The sequence below is a fragment of the Clinocottus analis genome, unplaced genomic scaffold (assembly GCF_023055335.1).
Source record: "Clinocottus analis isolate CAN_PGR_092001 unplaced genomic scaffold, fCliAna1.0.p SCAF_10, whole genome shotgun sequence".
Lineage (NCBI taxonomy): Eukaryota > Metazoa > Chordata > Actinopteri > Perciformes > Cottidae > Clinocottus > Clinocottus analis.
Genome location: NW_027175821.1, coordinates 2,333,660 through 2,354,289, shown reverse-complemented (window position 1 = coordinate 2,354,289; position 20,630 = coordinate 2,333,660). Strand labels below are relative to the sequence as shown.

Sequence of the window (20,630 nt, the reverse complement as noted above, 5' to 3'; positions counted from 1 at the left end):
TAATATATCCTATTTTTATGATATCTTGTGCCATGTTTAAAACATCTGTATTCTACGTGACTCTCCTACTTCATAATTTCATTTTTTCTTCTTGGAATCCGGGAGGAATTTCTTCCATTTCACGTACTGCCGACAGAAAGAAGAGAACGGACGTTAAATCACATGTTTTATACTTTTCCATAACATCCTCAGCTCGGACTATTTGCCGTGACTTACGTTCTTTCCCCAAGTGGACTGGGGCCTCATGGTCTTCATGTCCTCCAGGGACTCGTACATGTGACCTGGGATCTGCTCGTAGGTGTCGTCGGGCCTCCGGGGAACCTCGGAGTATGTGACGTTCTCCTGCTGAGCATTGGAACCCTCGCCGGACCCCGGTGAGGTCTGGTACAGCGGGTTGGACCTCGAGGCCTCACCGGCCCGCTGGTCTGAGCTGCCGCTTGGCCTCGGGCCGTCTCTGGGCTCATGCAGGGAGTATGTGAGACAGGTGGTCCTCTGCAGAGAAGATGTTGAGAAGGAGGGACAACTGCCCTGGTCCTCTTCGTCCTCCTCCTCCTCCTCCTCCTCCTCCACGTGGCTGTGGCTCAGCATGGGTAGAGATGTGCTCCTGATCTCCGAGTAGCTGGTGTGAAAACGGTTTCTGTCAAACGTCAGCGCCGGGTTTGTGTTTCCTCGGACTCCCTCCGATCCGCTTGGGTCGCTCCCGGTTTGGGACGTTGTGTCAGGCAAAGATCCGCTCAGGAGGACGCCAAGAAGAAGGCCCCCCTTCGGGACCGGAGGAACGCCCTGAAAGACATGAACCTAGAACACTGAGACTCGAACAGACCATAATGTACCAGATGAACACCATGCTGTATTGGACAAGACTTGAAACTAGAGATTGAGACATAAACTCATGTTTACAAAGTGTACTGAGGGAATACATCAAGAGAGAAGTACCTTCGCATGAAGCACAATTTCTCAACAAACAAACACTTAATCCGTCATACCTGTACGAGGGACATTGTGTCCACAGACACGGTTCCCTTCAGCTTTCTGCTTTTGGATTTCGGCGGCAGCGCGGGCGGATGAACTGCCGGCGCGGTGCTTTGCCGCTGGACCTTCAGGTTGTTGCCGGCGTCGCCGTGAGGACTGTGTTTCTGGTCCCACAGAGTCCGCAGAGCTTGAACGCTCAGCCCAGACTTCCCTATGGCCTTGTAGTTCACCACGTCATACAGCTCACCTGTGTTTACCTGCAAATGACAACCAGCGTTATTGTCTCTTCGCCATGTAAATGATGTCGGCACCAGTCAAATTAAACCGTCTGTCTGTGGCCGTCACGGCCTCTGAGAGTGGCTGCATTGTGTTTTATTGACAGTTGTAATGGAAATGCACATGAAACATTTTTGTATTTTTTTTAACAAAACAGAAAACGTGATACAATTTGTGTATTTTCAATCGTGTGTCAAAATAAATGTTGTTGTGATTTTTGCACCTTTCTGTTGACAACAATAAAAAAAAGATTTAAGTGTGCCTACCTTCAATAAGACAGGTTTACCTTCAATAAGACACACCTACCTTCAATAAGACACGCCCACCTTCAATAAGACACGCCCACCTTCAATAAGACACGTTTACCTTCAATAAGACACATTTACCTTCAATAAGCCACACCTGCCTTTAATAAGACACGCCCACGTTTAATAAGACACGCCCATGTTCAATAAGACACGCCCACCTTCAATAAGACACGCCTACCTTCAGTAATGTCAGTGAGCAGCATGAAGATACACAAGCACTTACGCAACACAACGAAAATAAAGTAACCACACACACAAAAAAGCATAGCAAAAACACATTTTTCTCTAAAAATGTAAAGTTTGTGTTCAGGTGAAACCTCCAGCCAGCTGCAGGTCAGGTGTTCTCCAAAGGGCTGGATGGGGCTGGCTCTGTAGTGCTGGATCAGCTCAGGGAGACTTCTGTGCGTCCGGCGGTCTCCTGATAAGACAAAGTGTCCGTCTTCATTCTGGGTGATGACAAAATGGCGGCACCGGTCTTGACCCCTTTTTTGAGAAAGGGGAACAAAAAAAGCATCGACCGGTGAAGTGAATTAGAAAAGGCCAGCAAAGATGCGACCGCACTGTGTTTTTTTGGGGGGTTAGAGGTGGTTGTTTCCCTCACTTGTAGGACAGGATGAAGCCGAGGGCTTTGTCACTGAGGCGGATGAGAAAGCATCCCGCAGCTTTATCTCTCAGGAGATCCTCCGTGTCCCTGCAGGCCGACAGAGACAGAGACGGTTAGTCAAATTAGGCTTAAAAATAACTCGCCGTGTCACTAAACCTCTGTTTTCTGTGAGGGATGTGCCACAGATAAACTGAGCCGCTGTAGAGGGTTTGATCTGGTCCAGTACACAGAGATCATTCACTCCGCCGGTGAAGCTGTTTCATTATTTTTTTTAAACGTCACTAAAGCTGTCAAATAAATCAAGTGCAGTAAAAATGATCTGAATTGCTTGAAAGCTTGAAATGAATACCCGTTAAAAGTACACACACTTTAATAAATGTATACTAGTTACGTTTCGTTCACAACTGCAGGACAATAACAGGAAAACAAACAGAAGCATCCTGCAGGAATCTACAATAAAAAAGACATTCAAATTAAAATTCCACAACTTCATCAGAAGCAGAAAGAAGCGCGTTTCTTAATTCCCACAAAACTCAAACGTGTCTTAGCCACTCACTTTCGCACGCAGAAGCCTTTGAACCAGTCAGGGAAGTTTCCGTTGTGGAGCATGAGCGGCGCCTGGGTCTCATTGAACCAGCTCAGCACCAGCTCCTTCAGGCCGCCCCGCGGGACCAGGTCCACCTGAAGGTCCACCTGCAGGTCCTCCTGGTCCTCCTGCAGGTCCTCCTGCAGGTCCTCCTGCAGGTCCTCCTGCTCCATCCTCTGCATCCTCACTCGGGTCATGCTCCTCTGCTCAGGTGACTCTCTAAAAGGAGGACGAGATGCCTCATTTGCATATTTCCTCTGGCCGTCTCTCTCGTCTGAATCAGGCCATTGTTTCAGTCTGACTCCTCTCGCCGGGTCCACTTCACTGTTTATGTTCCGGGTCCACTTCACTGTGTTTATGTGCCGGGTCCACTTCACTGTTTATGTTCCGGGTCCACTTCACTGTTTGTGGCTAGATAAAAAGTCAGTCAGGGCCATATTATAATATATATATATATATATATATATATATATATATATATATATATATATATATATATATATATATATATATATATATATATATAATTTCATTGATCAGAATCAATAGTCAAATTAATCAAACTGAATTAATCTATATAATTAACAGATAGTACATGTTCAAATTCATCACCGTTATTAAGTAAATAAAACACTTTGAAAAAGTAATTTATTCTCAAAGTCAACCAGACAAACAGGTGGCATAAGTTCACGCGTGAGCTGCCAGACGGCAGTGCGCGCGCACAGACGTCTGACGACAGAACCCCATTCATATTATTGCAAATTAACAGTTGACTTACGTATCTACCGAGGCGCGTGCTTGATGTAACACTTTTAAATATATATTCTGACTTGGAATGTATCGCTGTTTGATTCTGCATGAACCTAAAACACCTTAAACCATTCAATCAACTTTAAAAACGTAAGTTTTCATAGTGTTGGAGAGGAGATGGTATAGCCTCAGCACCATGAAAACATCTAAATGTAATTCGTATGAATAGTCGTCGCTGTTAAACTGAGCACTACATAATAATAGTATGTTAGACATAAAAAAATATATAGTCTAAGTCCATTCAATTATAAGCGATGCCCCCTTATAGGTGTGTCGTTTTCTGAATGGAGTCTGGTGTGACGCGCTCCCCGCGTCAGCGAGCGAGCCTCTGGAGAGACTTTACCCGTGACAGGAGGAGGACGTCCACGACCCAGACGTGACGTGTTTATCACCGTACGACATTTTTTTTTAATACATGCTCTCATTATTTGTTGTATTATTTCAGTGCTTCAGTGACCAAAAAGCCAAACTGCAGCTGCTGTTTCTCTACACAACAAGAAAACGTTTTAGAAAACGTGCCACTCGGTTTTACTCTAGTCTCGCGTTCAGTGGAACAGTTGTAGAGACGTTTTGTTCTTCCCACGGATGATAACATAACAGTTGTTGTTTCTCCTTTCAGGTTGAGAGATGCAGCAGAAGTTTTCCTCTCACTAGTCTGCAGCATGGACGTGTTCAAGCAGCAGAGAGTGGAGGATTTCTACGACATCGGCGAAGAGCTGGGAAGGTACAGACATCTTTGCATCTGTTATGTCATTGCATTTTAATGAGTAATGCTGGGATTTGCAATGCAAATCATGATCCAAATAGCGGATAGTTTGAAAAAAAAGACCCTTCTATGATTCATTTAAATATATAAATGTATCGGATGAGAATAAACTGGCATTGGATGCATCAATAAATAGATACAAATATTAAAAGCAAAAAAATAACTAATATCATACTTTTATTCATGTGACAAAACCTCTGCAATACATCTTTTATTTGAACGTGTAAAATATAATTATATATACAGTATAAAAAGAAGAAAATATATGTAAACTTATTTACATAACTACCATTATTCCATTATATATTGTACTTGTTAGTTGGTAAGTCTGACACTGATATTAATCTACATTTTGACGTCACCCTGATATCAGGATTTCTGGCGAGTTTGTGAAAGTTATTCATAGTTTTTTTCATAAACTACATCAAGATAAATTACCACTTGAACTGAATTAGACCCACAAAGCATAAAGGTCACGGTTATTGCTTTATTATGGAAATTACACTGAATCATTAACTGCGTTCAGTCAAACTGTAGGAGCCGACGCTTCCTGCAATGCATTCTGGGAGCCACAACTTGCCATATTCCTCTCATTCTACTTCTATGACACACAATGACTGCTGTGAGGACGGTGCGTTGCTTTGAGGCCTGCAGCTCGGTCGCTCAGGTGCAGGCAGCTGTTCGCGCGTGTCGAGCTGCTCTTTAAAGGACTCTTCTATCTTTAGCTTGCAGCTATTTCTACTCCCAGGCGACGAGGAAGCGCGAGTGTTGCGTTACAAAGCCGGCAGCAGAAATACCGACGTGCAGCTGCCCTGCAGGTTCTGAGCTGAGAGCTCATCTCAGCGCTAGCTTATGATGCGTTGAGTGTTTGTTAATTCTTCCACGAAATGTCCGATTACATCAGCACTTACATTATTCTAGTGTTGTAGTTTTGGATAATTATTTAAATATATTTTACTACCTACAAATAGAGACCAAGATCATTTAAATCAGGGGAATACAAACAGTTTGATGAAGGAAACTTGTTTTTTGGAGACCCACTCAGGCGAAAAATAAATATACTTTTGTATGTTTCAAATATACTTAAATTTTCAACAGTATATTTCAAATATACTATCAAAGATTTGTAATTTCTGCAAATATATAAAAAAGTATACTGTAATATACTTTAAAAATATGTATCTAGAAAAATAGCCACCATCTTGGATTTTTAAATTGCCAATTGAGCAGATTTGACCAAATTCTTCTGGAGAACAACTCCACTAAAGTTACCAAACCAGTTTAATTGTATTAACTCCTATTTAGAGAAATGATCAACCAGTTCTCTGCCTTTGTTTGCCATCAGTGCCGACCACTTACCGACCAAATAGCCCCAATGGCCCCCAATGAACCCAATGGGGGCCATTGGGCCTATTTGAATGCCATATATTTTACTTGTATCTTACTTATGGTGTTCAATACATCCAAATACAGCACTTTTGGGCTTCTTCTTCATAAAACAAGCTATGATTTACAGTTTTATATAACTATTGCGCAGCCTCCCCTCCCCCTCCACAGGGTGGATTGGTATTAAATTGTTGAGACTGAGCTCTCCACGACGCCCCCGTTGTGTTTCAGCGGGCAGTTCGCCATCGTGAAGCAATGCCGCGAGAGGAGCACGGGTCTGGAATACGCCGCCAAGTTCATCAAGAAGCGGCAGAGCATGGCCAGCTCCCGGGGCGTGCGGCGGGAGGAGATCGAGCGGGAGGTAGACATCCTGCGGCAGATCCGGCACGCCAACATCGTCACGCTGCACGCCGTCTACGAGAACCGCACGGACGTGGTGCTGATCCTGGAGCTGTGAGTGAGCGGCTGGAACGCACTCTGGAGTTCGTTTTGGGGTTTAGCGGACGTGCTCGTGAGGTCAAACGCTCCAAATGTGCTGTTCCCTTTTTTCCCGGGGGGTTTAAATGTGTAAAAAAATGATGCAAAAAACACAGAACGAGAATATTTACATGTGTAGGAACGGTGCCTTCAGTCAAGCATTAGCATTAGCATTAGCCTAGATTACGGTAATTAACTGTTTGTAGATCTTTAAAAGTCATCTGACTCTAGAGGGGCCGCCAGCAGAGATCAGTCCACCAGCTTGGCTTCCGGCAGGAGCAGTGTCTCCTCCTCCAATTCCTCTTCCTTTCCCTCTTCCGCTTCCTCCTACTTCTGCTCCTCCTTCTCCTCCACTTCCTCTTACTTTTCTTCCTCCCACTCCTCCTGCTCTTCCTCCTCCTCTTTTTCCTCCACTTCCTCTTCCTTTTCCTCCTCCTTTTCCTCCTGCTCCTTTATCTCCACTTCCTCTTCTTCTTTCTCCTGCTCCTCCACTTCATCTTCCTTTTCCTCCTCCTCCTCCTCCTCCTCCTCCTCCTCCTCGGCGGTCCTCGGAGAACCACGACTGATAGGATCAGACTGTTGGACCCCGGCGCTCAGAGACATTACCACTTTAGTCCACACGATGGCCCCAGATTCCACACTAAACATGAAAGTTCCTGAGAGATAATCTTTAAGGCAAAGGAATAAACGTGGATGTGTGATACGAGCCACTCTCTCTAGTCTAGAAAATGTAAAACACTTGATCGGTTTGGACGACGCTCTCCCTCCGGTCTGCTTTAGGGTCTCTGGAGGCGAGCTGTTCGACTTCCTGGCGCAGAAGGAGTCTCTGAGCGAGGAAGAGGCCACTCAGTTCATCAAGCAGATCCTGGAGGGCGTCAACTACCTGCATGCCAGGAAGATTGCCCACTTTGACCTGAAGGTCGGTCCGGACCAGACAAAACAACAGTAAAAGCCGTTAGCGCTCGGCGTTGTTCACATGGATAGTTTCTCAAAACATTTAGTGAAGGTCTGGTCTTCTTTCCTCTCTGCAGCCGGAGAACATCATGCTGCTGGACAAGAACGCGCCACTGCCCAGAATCAAACTCATCGACTTTGGTCTCGCCCACAAGATTGAAACCGGCGTCGAGTTCAAGAACATCTTCGGAACGCCGGAGTTCGTCGGTAAGAAACGGACGCGAGCGAGAAACAACAAAAGTGTTGTAAATATGTATTTGTATTATACCATGATGAATTTTAGTGCAGTATTTTATTTATTCATGTATTATGTATAACTTTTCTGACGTTTATAAATGCCTCTAATTGCATTGGATTTGTTTGAAATGTGCTTTATTTATGAAATATTGCTTTTTTTATTTCAATTTTCTTTCTGTTAAAACCTTTTCAGTGTAATATCTCAAGACAAAAGAAACCAGACTTTTGAACTTGACTTCATCCAACGTCCAGATTTCAGAAATGTTTGAAATGATTTGCACACATTTGATAAGATAATTCCTCATCTGCACATTTTTAAAAGCACATGTTCTTATAGTAAGTACTTTTCATCTCATTCACTCCAGGTGTGTCTCTTTAAAACCAGAGGAAGCCAAAGAGGAAATAAATATTTGTTATTTTTGGACCGCTTTAACAACGTGTTGCCGGTTGTCCTTTTTAAGCACCTGAGATCGTCAACTATGAGCCGCTGGGCTTGGAAGCGGACATGTGGAGCATCGGGGTCATCACCTACATCCTGCAAGTGAACCCCACCGCCACCTCCACGCCGCTTTTCTCGGGGTGCGCGGCCTCGACGGCGTCTCACGAGCCGCTCGTCCTTTTGTGTGTGTGTTGGTTGCAGGCTGAGCGGCGCGTCGCCTTTCCTCGGGGAGACCAAGCAGGACACGCTGGGGAACATCTCGGCCATAAACTACGAGTTTGACGAGGAGTTCTTCGGTCACACCAGCGAGCCGGCCAAGAAATTCATTAGCCAGCTGTTGGAGAAGGATAAAAGGTGAGAACGACCTTTTTTTTAATCAAAAAGTTTATCTTCTTGTTTTGTTCTCCTGAATCACTGAACACCTCTTTTGTGATTGTTAATAATTGGTGACAATTTCTTTTCTCTGACAGGAAAAGATTAACAATTCAAGATGCTCTGAATCACCCATGGATCAAGGTGAAGTTAAAACAGAATTGCGGATTAATTATATTCTTTATTAATAAACTTTTTAAATTGTTGTACATCTGCATCACAGTAGAGCTGTTAAAATTATGTTTCTCTTCTTTCCCTCAAAAATAACTATTTTACTGGGAAACGACAAGAGATTTTAATTCAGCCATGAAATGTTTTGCTATTTTAACTTTTTTTGGCCAAAAAGAAGAAGTGGCGCCATCTATAAAAACAAGTCTGACAACACGGGTCTTGGAGGCAAAAGTCCTAAACCTGCAAGCTCATGAGCAGTGGTTTATAAGCTGAAAGCCAGCACTAAAACTATGTAGCACACCAGTTTCAGAACTCTATACAGTATGAATTCTTCATATATTTTCAGATCAGCGAAACTTTCTTACTTGTCAGGGTTCTAAGTTAAGTCATGGTGCAAAATTATACAGCTGAATTGCATGCTGGGACAGGCTAGTTTCCGCAAGTTGCTGTTGAATGGGCGGCGGGCAGCTGTTGTGTGCCGTGTCTTTCGGTCTTTTGCTGTTTCTCAATATCCCAGAATGCATTTTGGCACCAGCAAAACAGGGAACAACGGCGGATAACAAATCATAACTGAAAATTGACATTCTCTGAATACTACTGTTGTTAAGTCACAAAAAGTAATTTTAGGATGTTTTCAGGTGAGTAGGCAGTGGTTTATGTTTCAAATTTTACAAATTTTATGAATGTACAATTATTAGTGTTACAAACTGTGTCACAAAGCGTTGTGTTGTGGTGTTTAACCCTGTTAAAGAGCGTTAGTTGTGGTTTATCAATTGTTTTTACAAAGTTAAATACACGACTAAAGTTTGAACCATGACCGGAGTTAGAACCCTGACACACAAGTGGAAAAGTAATCTTGCTTCCTGCACTTCTTGCGGCTTTTGCACAGTTCACTGCTGTTTAAATGGAAACGTACTTGGAAAGCAGTTTTCTCGTTGTCAGATGGGAGGAGCTACCATGCAAGCTGCCACATCAGGATTATCAACCATTCGTAGACTGTGGGCAGCTACGGGGGCAATTTCGGGTTAAGTGTCTTGCTCAGGGACACTTCGACAAGGGCTCGCGGAGCCCGGGATCCAACCACCGATCCTCTGATTAAAGAACGACCCTGCTCACTACTGAGCCACAGTCGCCGCTGATTAGTTGGTCGGCGTCGAAAAAAATACTACGGAAACCATCAGTATCTCACAAAATATCATGATTTGAATTTTCGGCCATACCGCACAGCCCTAGCTCGCGCTGACAACACTGTTGCTTACTTGGCCGACTCGGACAGCGGCAGCAACAGTGGCCTATATTTTCATTCATTTTGCAGCTTGTTTAAGAGCTTGTTTGCTTATTAATTTAGCCTCATAATCCGCATTTTCCCGGTAGTTGTAAAAATGTCTGACTATAGTATATAACTACATGAGCTCCACGCTCTTCCTTCTTTTGGACGTCGCATACTAACTCTCCCTCCCTTTGAAGTCCAACGAGCACAGGGAGGAGAATAAAGCCCAGGAGCCGAAGAAACGGGAGCGGCGCCAGCTGAAGACGAAGCGCCTCAGGGAGTACACCATCAAGTCCCACTCCAGCATGCCGCCCAACAACACCTACGTGAACTTCGAGCGCTTCGCCCAGGTGGTGGAGGACATCGACCAGATGGAGAGCTCGTTCTGCAGTCTGGCGGCGGCCCACGACTCCCTGCAGGAGGACATCGACGCCATGGTATCCGTCTACAACGAGAAGGAGGCCTGGTACAAGGAGGAGAGCGAGGACGTGCGCCACCAGCTCTCGCAGATCCGCTACGAGTTCCGTAAAGTGGAGGCCTTCAAGAGGGGCCTGCAGGACGATATGCAGGCCTTCGGCTGCGGCCTCGGCGCCGTCGGCAGCCGCTACCGGGAGAGACAGAGCCACTTTGAGGCGCTGCGTCTGGAGCTCAGCCGCGAGCTGAAGTGGGTGACGGAGGTGATGGGTTCTTTCCCCGCGGACGGAGGCGGCGGTGGCGGTGGGTTCCCCGACTGCGGCTTCTCCACCGTCTTCAACGACGACGTGAACGAAGCCCTGAAGGAGCTGCTGAATCGCTCCTGCGGAGGAGAGCGGCTGACCGGGATCAACCTGGACTTTGAAAGCGGACAGCAAAGATGACGTTTGCGCCGCCGCCGGCTGCTCCCATGAATTCTGCTCAATTTATTCTTCATTTGTTTTGGGGTTTTTTTCGCGTTCATCATGAATTAATGTACACTGGAAAAATTTGTTGTTGGATTTACTCAATTTTATTGAGGAAAGTGGTCGGACTAAGTGGTCGCACTAAATCCAGACATATATTTAAAAATCTAAATATGTTCTATTCTAGAGTACCAGGGGCACGTAACTCTAAATTGGCGAAATTAGGGTTTTAACTCAGGGGGTGTGCTTAGTTGTGGGTCGATGGTTTCAGGGGGTGAGCTCCAGTGGTGGGTTCTCCAGGGGTCTCTTGGGCCCTTAAGTTTCCCCACTGTCAGTCACTGTTCCCCCAGTGTCACTGGTTCACCAGAGGCCACCTGAGCTGGTCTGTTACCCAACAAATAGTCCTGATGAAAAATTATCTTATCATTTCAAACATTTCTGAAATCTGGACGTTGGACAGGTTCAAAAGTCTGGTTTCTTTTTTCTTGACATTTTAGACTGAAAGGTTTTTTACATTAAGAAAATTGAAATAAAAAAGCAATATTTCATAAATAAAGCACATTTCAAACAAATCAAATACAATTAAAGGTAATTTACAAAGGTGAGACAAGATAAAAAGACTCATGCACACCACACTAAGTTATACATAATAAATGAATAAACTGCACTCAAAGGTATCACGGTATAATAAGTGAAATTGTTGCAAAATGAATTAAGAAATAAAATGTGTATAAATACTATTACTTCAGTAATAAAATGGTGTATGAATCTTTAGTAATAAAATGTTATTTTAAGCTTTAGTAATATTGTGAAAATCTGAATAGAGAGGAATGAAACTGGGAAGTTTGGTGGATGCAAAAGCACTTTGTGAACTCTGTGTTAAAAGGTGCTATGTAAATAATTCTTAAATAATTATTCATCGGAGGTGCAATCAAACTCTTTTGTTACACTCGATCATAAAACATCAAAAGTTTAACTAGTTCCAAAGAGTGTGCAAAACTTTAGTAGATAACTGTTATTAAAACGAATATACTCCCTAGAATGTTGTACCCCTTGTAAATAACACCAAACGACATCTCAGTAACACCTTCAGTGCCGTGTCGTCCACATCAGGTGCGGACTGGAAAAAAAAGAAAAGTTTGCCGGCCGGGAGTTCAGTTTTTCCTGAACCGATGTGAGGTCCAGGGACAGAGGATGTCGTGTTCAACACATTTGCCCTTCTCTGTTTCTCCTTCATCTTACGTTATTGAATCATCCTTGTAACTTAGTTTGACTATTTGTTGTTTTCACTACATTTATTTGTTTTGTGCGATAACTGTTGAGAAAGATCTTAAAGTAAAGAAAAGGTGTGAGAGTGGATGCAGCCTAAGGCAGACCAAAAACCCATTTCACAGTGTTTGTATTGAGAGCTGAACTCTGTGACTTTATGGACACGACAAGAACACAAACACACTCTCGTTTGTTTAACCCCCGGGTTGGTTTCGCCTCCTGTGTCTCCTTATTGTTTCATCTCCCACGTGAGTCAAAGAAGTTGTTTTATTTTTTATTCATTAATTACGAGTTAGGTTATAAATTATGTTCTTCATTTACGCCAGTAATTAAATCATTATCATTTAGTTTAACTGTTCAACGATGTGCGTCTACGATGTGCGTCTACCAAATAAAAAAAACTTTGTACACCGATGTATATATTATATTATTTAGATTCATATTATTGTGATTGCATGATTGTATTTCATTTTACATTTCAGTTAAAATATGTTTTTTTTTGTACATGCATTGATTAGAATATTCATAGATATAGGTTTTAGAGAACAGAAATAACTTTAATCTGATCTGTGGCTTTAAAAACTGATATGAACTGAAGTGGTTGTTGTGATGGGGTTGAACGGTGTGGCATTTCCAGGTGATATTCCAGTTGTAGAGTTCTGAGAGTCAGTGAATCCTGAGCCATGCGTCCTGTTGTGGTGACTGCTGTCCTTCTTCTGGTGGTGCTGATGTCCATGTCGGACGCTACACCATGTAAGAACGAAACTGTCACTAAATATCTTTCTACACAGACATCAGGAACACTAAACTAACAGGGCTTATTTTTTCCTTTGATACAGGGTCGCCTAAAGACATGTGCAGGAACATTTATCCACCTAAACCATGTAAAAACAAGATTCTTAAAGATTGGTACCAGTACGGTGCACAGAAATGTGTGAAGGCGTTCAAGACCTCGATGCATCCTCCAGGTGCAGAGGTGATCAAAATGTTCACACAGACTCATCACTTCACCAATAGTAAGGAAAGATGAGGAAGCTGTATTTATGGAAAGGAGAAGTCCATTTACTCTGAAGTGTAATCACAAGTGAAGCAGGTTCAGCTAGGAAAGGTCATTTCCCCAGAATTAAATTGGCAAATACGTTCTTACAATTGTGGCATTTTGAAAAGTGTTTTTTTTAAATTGAAAGTCAAAAAGAGTCATGAAGAATTGAAGTCATCTTTATATCTTTGAGGGTGATCTTGTGAATTCTCCTTAGAGCAGAAGGGAACATGAACATTCTTCATGACATCAGGGATTGAGGATGCACCCATGGTGAAGTGTCAGTGAAAATGAATCCTTCTCATTTCCTGTAATTCCAGCACTACTTTAAGAAGTTCCCGAAGGGACATCTGGTCTCAATCCACAACATTGTGGAGCTGAGTCAGGTGATGTGTGCCATGTACAATGTCTCCTCTCGACCAACTAATTACTGGATCGGTTTCTATCGGGTAAGAAGTGAATGTCTCTGTTCAGTTTGTGTTCACAAGGAAATCACAGAGGTGATTATGACTTACTGAATATGTTACTATTCTAACTTATTGTTCACCAAAATTATTCACAAAGAGGCCGATAAAGCACATGGAAACATCCTACTGACCTGGATACTGTTTACTGTGTACTTCTACCTCAGAGTAACATGTTACACACACACACACACATATATATATATATATCATATACAAATTATAAATGTAACTTCCATTAACAAGCATTAAATCAATAATCATGAAAACACAGATTTAGTTTTTAAAAAAAACTGGCTGCTGCAGCTGTCTTTCGTGAAAATACGTTTATTCAGCTCAAACCATAGTTCTGCACAGGGGGCATGGAATACTTTGACAAGTTAAAACAATTCTAATTAATATATATATATATATATATATATATATATATATATATATATATATATATATATATATATATATATATATATATATAACACATAAAACATGAGGCAGTATCATAGAAACAAAAAAAAAACTCAATTTAAATTGATGTGTAGCTTCATCTGAGCTGAATAAACTTATTTTACAGTCTGTATCTGCCTTACAAGTGTTTAACTATGTCTCATGTATTTATGATGCTCCCAGAATTATTATTATTACTATTCATACACTTGTGATAAATAACAGACGAGAGCATCTCGTTGAACAAATTTCACGACTTATTTCTTTCTCAAGTGTGGACTTTTGAATGGAGTGTCTGTTAAAAGCGGTTTCATAGTTTGCTCGAGTGAAAATCTTTTACCACACACGAAACAACTAAATGGTTTCACCCGTGTGGATAGTCATGTGACGTTCCAGGTTTGCCTTTCGTAGAAATGCTTGACTACACACAAAACAATTAAATGGTTTCTCTCGTGTGTGGATAGTCATGTGACGTTCCACGTCTTTCTTTCGTAAAAATGCTTGACTACACAAAGAACAACTAAATGATTTCACTCCTGTGTGGATAATCATGTGACGTTTCACGTTTCCACTACGTGCAAATGTTTTACTACACACGGAACAACTAAATCTGTTCACTCCCGTGTGGATCTTCATGTGATTTTTCAGGGCTTCCTTCCGTGAAAATGCTTTACTACACACGGAACAACTAAATGGTTTCACTCCTGTGTGGATAACCATGTGACGTACCACCTCTGTCTTTCGTGAAAATGTTTTATTGCATGTGGAACAACTAAATGGTTTCACTCCTGTGTGATTAGTCATGTGATGTTCCATTTCTGTCTTTCGTGTAAATGCTTTACTACACACGGAACAACTAAATGGTTTCACTCCTGCGTGGATAGTCATGTGAACCTTCAGGTTTCTCTTTCGTGAAAATGTTTTATCACACACGGAACAACTAAATCTGTTCACTTCTGTGTGGTTAGTCATGTGAACCTTCAGGTTTCTCTTTTGTGAAAATGTTTTACTACACACAGAACAACAAAATGGTTTCACTCCTGTGTGGATAGTCATGTGATGTTCCACCTCTCTCTTTAGTGAAAATGCTTGATTACAGACAGAACAACTAAATGGTTTCCATCCTGTGTGGGTAGTCATGTGATGTTTCAGGTCTCTCTGTTGTGGAAATATTTGACCACACACAGAACAACCAAATGGTTTCACTCCTGTGTGGATAGTCATGTGACGTTTCAGGTTTCTATTTTGTGAAAATCTTTTATGACAAACAGAACAGCTAAATGGTTTCACTCCTGTGTGGATAGTCACGTGATAATTCAGGTTTCTCTTATATGAAAATGTTTTACCACAAATTGAACAACTAAATGGTTTCACTCCTGTGTTGGCTGCAGATTGTCTCTTCAGACATACCTTGTGGTCAGAGCTTCTAGCACATTCAGGCGAGCTGATTGGTGTATTTTCAGTACTACAGTTGCTTTGCAGAGGGTTTGAATCTGACTGAGGTTCCTGAGTCTCCAGCCAATCTCTGCTGTCATCAGTCTCAGGTTGAGACATGTCTTCAGTCTCATCAGTATCTGGTCCTGAATGTCTTTCTGGATCCAACTTCCTGTCTGGTCCTGACCCTCCACAATCCGCTCCATCAGCATTTGTTTCCATCCATTCAGTTTGTCTTTGATGAAGCTGTGAGGACTGAGCTTCTTCATCATCTTCAGTCTTTACAGGAGTGAATGAGAACTTGATATCAGCCTCCTCCAGTCGTTGAAGCTGCTCTGCCTCCTGACTGGTCCAGAGTTCTTCCTGCTCCTCTTTAATGTGTGGGGGCTCTAGGTCCTCCTGTTCCTCTTTAATGTGTGGGGGCTCTGGGTCCTCCTGTTCCTCTTTAATGTGTGGGGGATCTGGGTCCTTCTGCTCCTCTGTAATGTGTGGGAGATCTGGGTCCTTCTGTTCCTCTTTAATGTGTGGAGGCTCTGGGTCCTCCTGTTCCTCTTTCATGAGTGGGGGCTCTGGCTCCTCCTGGTCCAGAGTAGAGCTCCAGTCCTGCTGCACAGGGGGAACCTCTTCCTTAACCACAAACAAGTGCTGGATATCTGTGGAGAATAATAAAATACATGCGTACGTCTAAAAATCTTATATTAAACTTCCTGTTATAGAAAAAGCGGTGAATTATTGTAAATGAGAGAAGCATAACCCCTAAATAAAAACATGCTGCTGCTGTCGTAAACATCTCACAGCAACTTGTGTTGCATTGGCTGTACCACTCCCCACCGGCAGTAACAGACCCTCAGTAGCAGATGCAGAGACTACATCAGTGTTTCCCCTACCATTATAATAGGGGGGCGGGGCGCCCCCCTGAAATAACCCCCCGTCCCACTGTAATTTCCTCTATATCGCCAGATCACAATATGTCATTTACGGTTCTCTATCCTATAGAACAGGTCGACAACCTTGTTCTGTTATTAAACAAACTAAAACGGACGTATTTTATTGATGGGATCTACATGACAGCTTGTCATTTCTGTCTCTACGTGGTCGCGCGTAAACACTTGCGAAGAGACACGCGGGCGCACACAGGTGAGCGCTGAGCACCCAGCAGCGGGCAGAGTGTGGAGAAAAATATGTCGCGTAAAATGCAGACAACTATATCTGCGTTTTAAACGCTCCCAGGTAGAAGATTGCAACAGCACCTCTCCTGCAAGGAGCTGCTTTCCTGCTCGTGTCTTGTTCCAACAGTGAGCTGCTGGCTTCACACATTACAAAGTACACGGACATCAAACTAAGTCATGAATAAATACATGGAGAAATGCCGGGTAAATGTTTACGCTGCACATGCGCGACTCTGTGATTTTGGGCGTTTTGCCAAAAGCCAATCTCCGCAAAGTCTCTGTGAAATCGTCTTTTTTTGCTGTTCTGTCTCTCAAAACCGTAGAAAGATCTCATCTCAACATGGAGAGTGAACTGAGAGCGGCCGTATCAAGTCTACAACCGCGTTTTAAAAATATGTGTAGAGGGAAGCAGCTCACTGCAGCACTAACACTGATACAACCTGATGCTCACACATCTGCAGTCTCGTTCTGTTTTGTTGTGCAATTTGCTTTTAGTTTTCCACAATAAGCTATTTTGTAGTAACTACATATTATTTATTTTTTGCACGGATAGAACTTTATTTTTATTGTTTTAAGTGATTGAAATTTTGTTTTCTTTTTTTGTGGTCTGACGGGGCAATTTGGTTAAATTGAAAGTTATTGTAATTGTTCTTTATTCTGTTATTTATAAAAGCACAGATGGAGTCACAAAAGGATGTTATTTACAGAAAAAGTAATGCTTTTGGTGTTTGTGTCATTGTCGGTGTCGTCGATTTACCTTGGCGGAAGGTGCAACATTTGACAAGACAAACAAAATCAATATAAATGTGCATACACACGCACACACACACTTATATACTACCTTACTACTAAACACACTGTTTATGTTGTTCCCTGATAAAAGTATGTGTGTTAACTTGCTGTTGTTCGAGAGTGCCTGTTATTTTGTTCTGAAAACCGTACTTTAAATAAATAGTGGTAAAGAGTATAATTTGCACCTCTGAGAAGAAGTAAAGTAACTCTAAGATGTAAAATAAAAAGTATAATATTCACCTTTGAGAAGTAGTGAACTAAAGAAAAGGAGTAAAGTAAAAAGTACAATATGTAACTCTGAGATGTATCTTCATAAAAAGTACAATATGTACCTCTGAGGTGTAGTACAGTGAAAAGTACAATTTGTACCTCTGAGATGTAATAAAGCAAAAAGTATAATATGTACCTCTGAGGTGTAGTACAGTTCAAAGTACAATTTGTACCTCTGAGATGTAGTAAAGCAAAAAGTACAATATGTACATCTGAGGTGTAGTACAGTAAAAAGTATGAAGGTTCATGACTACTTCAGTACAGTACCTGTAACTCTACCTCAGTACAAGATGTGAATACTTCCTCCAGAACTGGTTCCATCAGTTTAAAGTGATGAAGACACAAACAGAACCAACCTGCTCTTTGTACACGGACGTCTGTGTAGAAAACAGCGTCCAGTATTCTCCGTTGTTGCTCGTTCTCCTCTTTTAATCTAGAAAGTTCCTCCTCGTACTCTGCTATCGTTCTTTTAGATACCATTTTATTTTCACAAAGAGACGCTGCTGCTGACGGTAGCCACCATGTTGCTAATGGAGTAACATCTGGGCCTCCTGGAAGGAAAATAACACAAAATGTAGATCAGCTCAGAAAGCAATGCATGGTGTTAATATCATCAAAAATGTGTTTGTACAACATCTTTCAAAACACTGTTTACAAAGTGCGTCACAATAACTGATTACGTTTTGAAACACAGGTCGTAAAACACACTCTAATGACATAAAACATACAGAAGAATCACAGAAAAGCTTTATATTGTATTAAGTTCAGATTCATTTGACTGATAGTCAAAAAGAAAAAAGATCAACTACTATGATTTATTTTGGTGTGTCTTTAGTGGCCAGTGTTTCCCCTACCATTATATTAGGGGAGGGGGACGGGTCGCCCCCCTGAAGAAACTCCCCGCTCCCTTGTAATTTTCTCTCTTGCGCCAGATCACAATACGTCATTTACGGTTCTCTTTCCTGTAGAATACATCTACACCTTGTTCTGCTAATAAACAAACTCAACGGCCGTATTTAATTGACAGGATCTACACGATAGCTTGTCATTTCTGTCTCTAGGTGGTTGCGCGTAAACACTTCTACTCCCCTCTGCGCTGCTTTCTGTATCGCGCACGCCGTTGTTCTGTCCCGATGCGCAGAGACACATGCGCGCACACAGGTGAGCGCTGAGCACCCAGCAGCGGGCAGAGAGCGTAGAAAAATATGTCGCGTAAAAAGCAGACAACTATATCTGCGTTTTAAACGCTCCCAGGTAGAAGATGGCAACAGTAGCTCTCCTGCAAGGAGCACAAGAGCATCTCTCTGAACCCAGAGCATCTCTCTGAACCCAGAGCATCTCTCTGAACCCAGAGCATCTCTCTGAACCCAGAGCATCTCTCTGAACCCTGAGCAGCTCTCCTGCTCTGAGTGAAACGAGCCAAAGTGCTCGTGTCTTGTACCAACAGTGAGCTGCTGGCTCCACACATTACAAAGTACACTGACATAAAGCTAAGTCATTAATAAATACATGGAGAAATGCCTGTACTTACGGGTGAATGTTCACGGTTAACAGATTACGCTGCGCATGCGCGAGTTGGAGATCTTTGGTGTTTTGCCAAAAGCCAATCTCCTTGAAGTCGACTGTGGCTCAGTGGTTAGCATGCCCATCTTTCAATCAGAGGATCGGTGGTTTGATCCCCCGGCTCCGCTAGTCCACGTCGTTGTGTCCTTGAGCAAGACACTTAACCCCTAATTGCCCCGTTGCTGTGTTTACGGTGTATTGAGCAACAATGTAAGTTGCTTTGGATATAAGCGTCAGCTAAATGAAAAGTAATAAGTTGTCTTTTCTGCTGTTTCGTCTCTCAAAACCGGAAAAAGATCTCATCTCAACATGGAACGTGAACTAAGAGCGTCCGTATCAAGTTGACAACCGCGTTTTAAAAATTTGTGTAGAGGAAAGCAGCTCACTGCAGCACTAACACTGATACAACCTGATGCTCACATATCTGCACACATTCTGTTTTGTTCTGCAATTTGCGTTTAGTTTTCCAAAATGAGCTATTTAGTAGTCAGTACATTTGTTTTTGCACAGATAGATTTTATTTTCATTGTTTTAAGTGATTGCAATTTTTTTCTTCTTTTTTTGTGGTCTGATGGGGCAATTTGGGTAAATTGAAAATTATTGTTATTTATAAAAGCACAGATGGAGTCACAAAATGATGTTATTTACAGAAAAAGTAATGCTTTTGGTGTTTGCGTCATTGTCGGTGTCGTTGAGGTCCCCAGCTGTAAACATAGGGGAAACACTGGAGGCCCATTTATACCAAACTCTAATCCAAAATAAAAACATGGTATTGACGATAAAGGAAACTCTGCACTTACTGTATAATTTAAAACGTACAAAAGTTCACTTGAGTTTAATACGTGAAATACATAATCACAACATGATGCACACTCACGGTGAAAGATTAGCATTTAATACAAAGAGTTTATTTTGTAATTCTTGTTATCAGCTGTAAGGCTGTAATTTATACCACTTAAACCATGTGAATATGACAAACTTAATGTGTCCGATGCCCATCTTTGAATAGATGGGGAACGATCACATATGGGTGTAATGTTGGGTATTCATACACTTATGGCCACATAATGTACGATACACATCATAATGTGTTTGACCACAATAGACGCTATCGGCCGAAAGTCTGCAGATAACAATCAACGGTATTCATACACTTATGGCCACATAATGTACGATACATAATGTACGATACACATCATAATGTGTTTGACCACAACAGCTGTAACGACGACAACAATAGACGCTATCGGCCGAAAGTCTGCAGATAACAATCAACGCCTGTTGACCCGTAACACCGGCGGTAAACTCAATCATGGGGTAAAGCTAACGCTGAGCTAGCAGTGAGCTAACACTGAGCTAACGCTGAGATAACTAGCTAGCGATGAGCTAAGTTTACGTTCGCCAGCACGTCTTGTTTCAACAGAGATAAAACGAGTCAACCGCACGTCGCTACAATAAGTACATATGATACAGGACGACGTTGTAGTTCAAACTGCACACGTTTAAAAGTCATAATATGGACTCACCAGTCACGAGCTGTTTATTAAGCGAAGCAACGAGCGGCATCAAGCTAGCGACAACGTTTTCCGGTATAAAGCAATAGATTTTTCAAAATTAGGTCCCACAAATTTATTGGTATTTTTTTTCACGGGTAAACAACTATAAATAAAAGTCAAAAGT

The 20,630-nt window shown here is 42.2% G+C and overlaps 2 protein-coding genes across 4 annotated transcripts; one reads left to right on the top strand and one right to left on the bottom strand.

Annotated features, from left to right (window-relative positions):
- Nucleotides 1–10: 10 nt before the first annotated feature.
- On the bottom strand, nt 11–20,594 carry LOC137788858 (gastrula zinc finger protein XlCGF57.1-like). Of its 3 annotated transcripts, none has more exons than XM_068582017.1 (7): nt 17,744–17,832; nt 2,717–2,965; nt 2,158–2,247; nt 1,874–2,039; nt 987–1,229; nt 217–783; nt 11–126 (listed from the first exon to the last, which is right to left on the bottom strand). In XM_068582017.1, exons 2-7 carry the CDS (start codon nt 2,941–2,943, stop codon nt 79–81), a joined length of 1,341 nt encoding a protein of 446 aa, XP_068438118.1. In that variant the 5' UTR covers nt 2,944–2,965; nt 17,744–17,832; the 3' UTR covers nt 11–78. The 3 variants fall into 3 exon arrangements, with proteins under 3 accessions (XP_068438118.1, XP_068438110.1, XP_068438101.1); XM_068582009.1 differs by lacking the exon at nt 17,744–17,832 and adding an exon at nt 15,133–15,573; XM_068582000.1 differs by lacking the exons at nt 11–126; nt 217–783; nt 987–1,229; ... (1 more) ...; nt 2,158–2,247; nt 2,717–2,965 and adding exons at nt 13,763–15,809; nt 20,477–20,594 and having other exon boundaries at nt 17,744–17,938.
- Nucleotides 3,913–12,128, top strand: dapk2a (death-associated protein kinase 2a). The gene is made up of 9 exons (XM_068582117.1): nt 3,913–3,949; nt 4,176–4,280; nt 5,940–6,161; nt 6,966–7,104; nt 7,217–7,346; nt 7,838–7,913; nt 8,017–8,169; nt 8,286–8,331; nt 9,826–12,128. Exons 2-9 carry the CDS (start codon nt 4,219–4,221, stop codon nt 10,483–10,485), a joined length of 1,488 nt encoding a protein of 495 aa, XP_068438218.1. The 5' UTR covers nt 3,913–3,949; nt 4,176–4,218; the 3' UTR covers nt 10,486–12,128.
- Nucleotides 20,595–20,630: the final 36 nt, after the last annotated feature.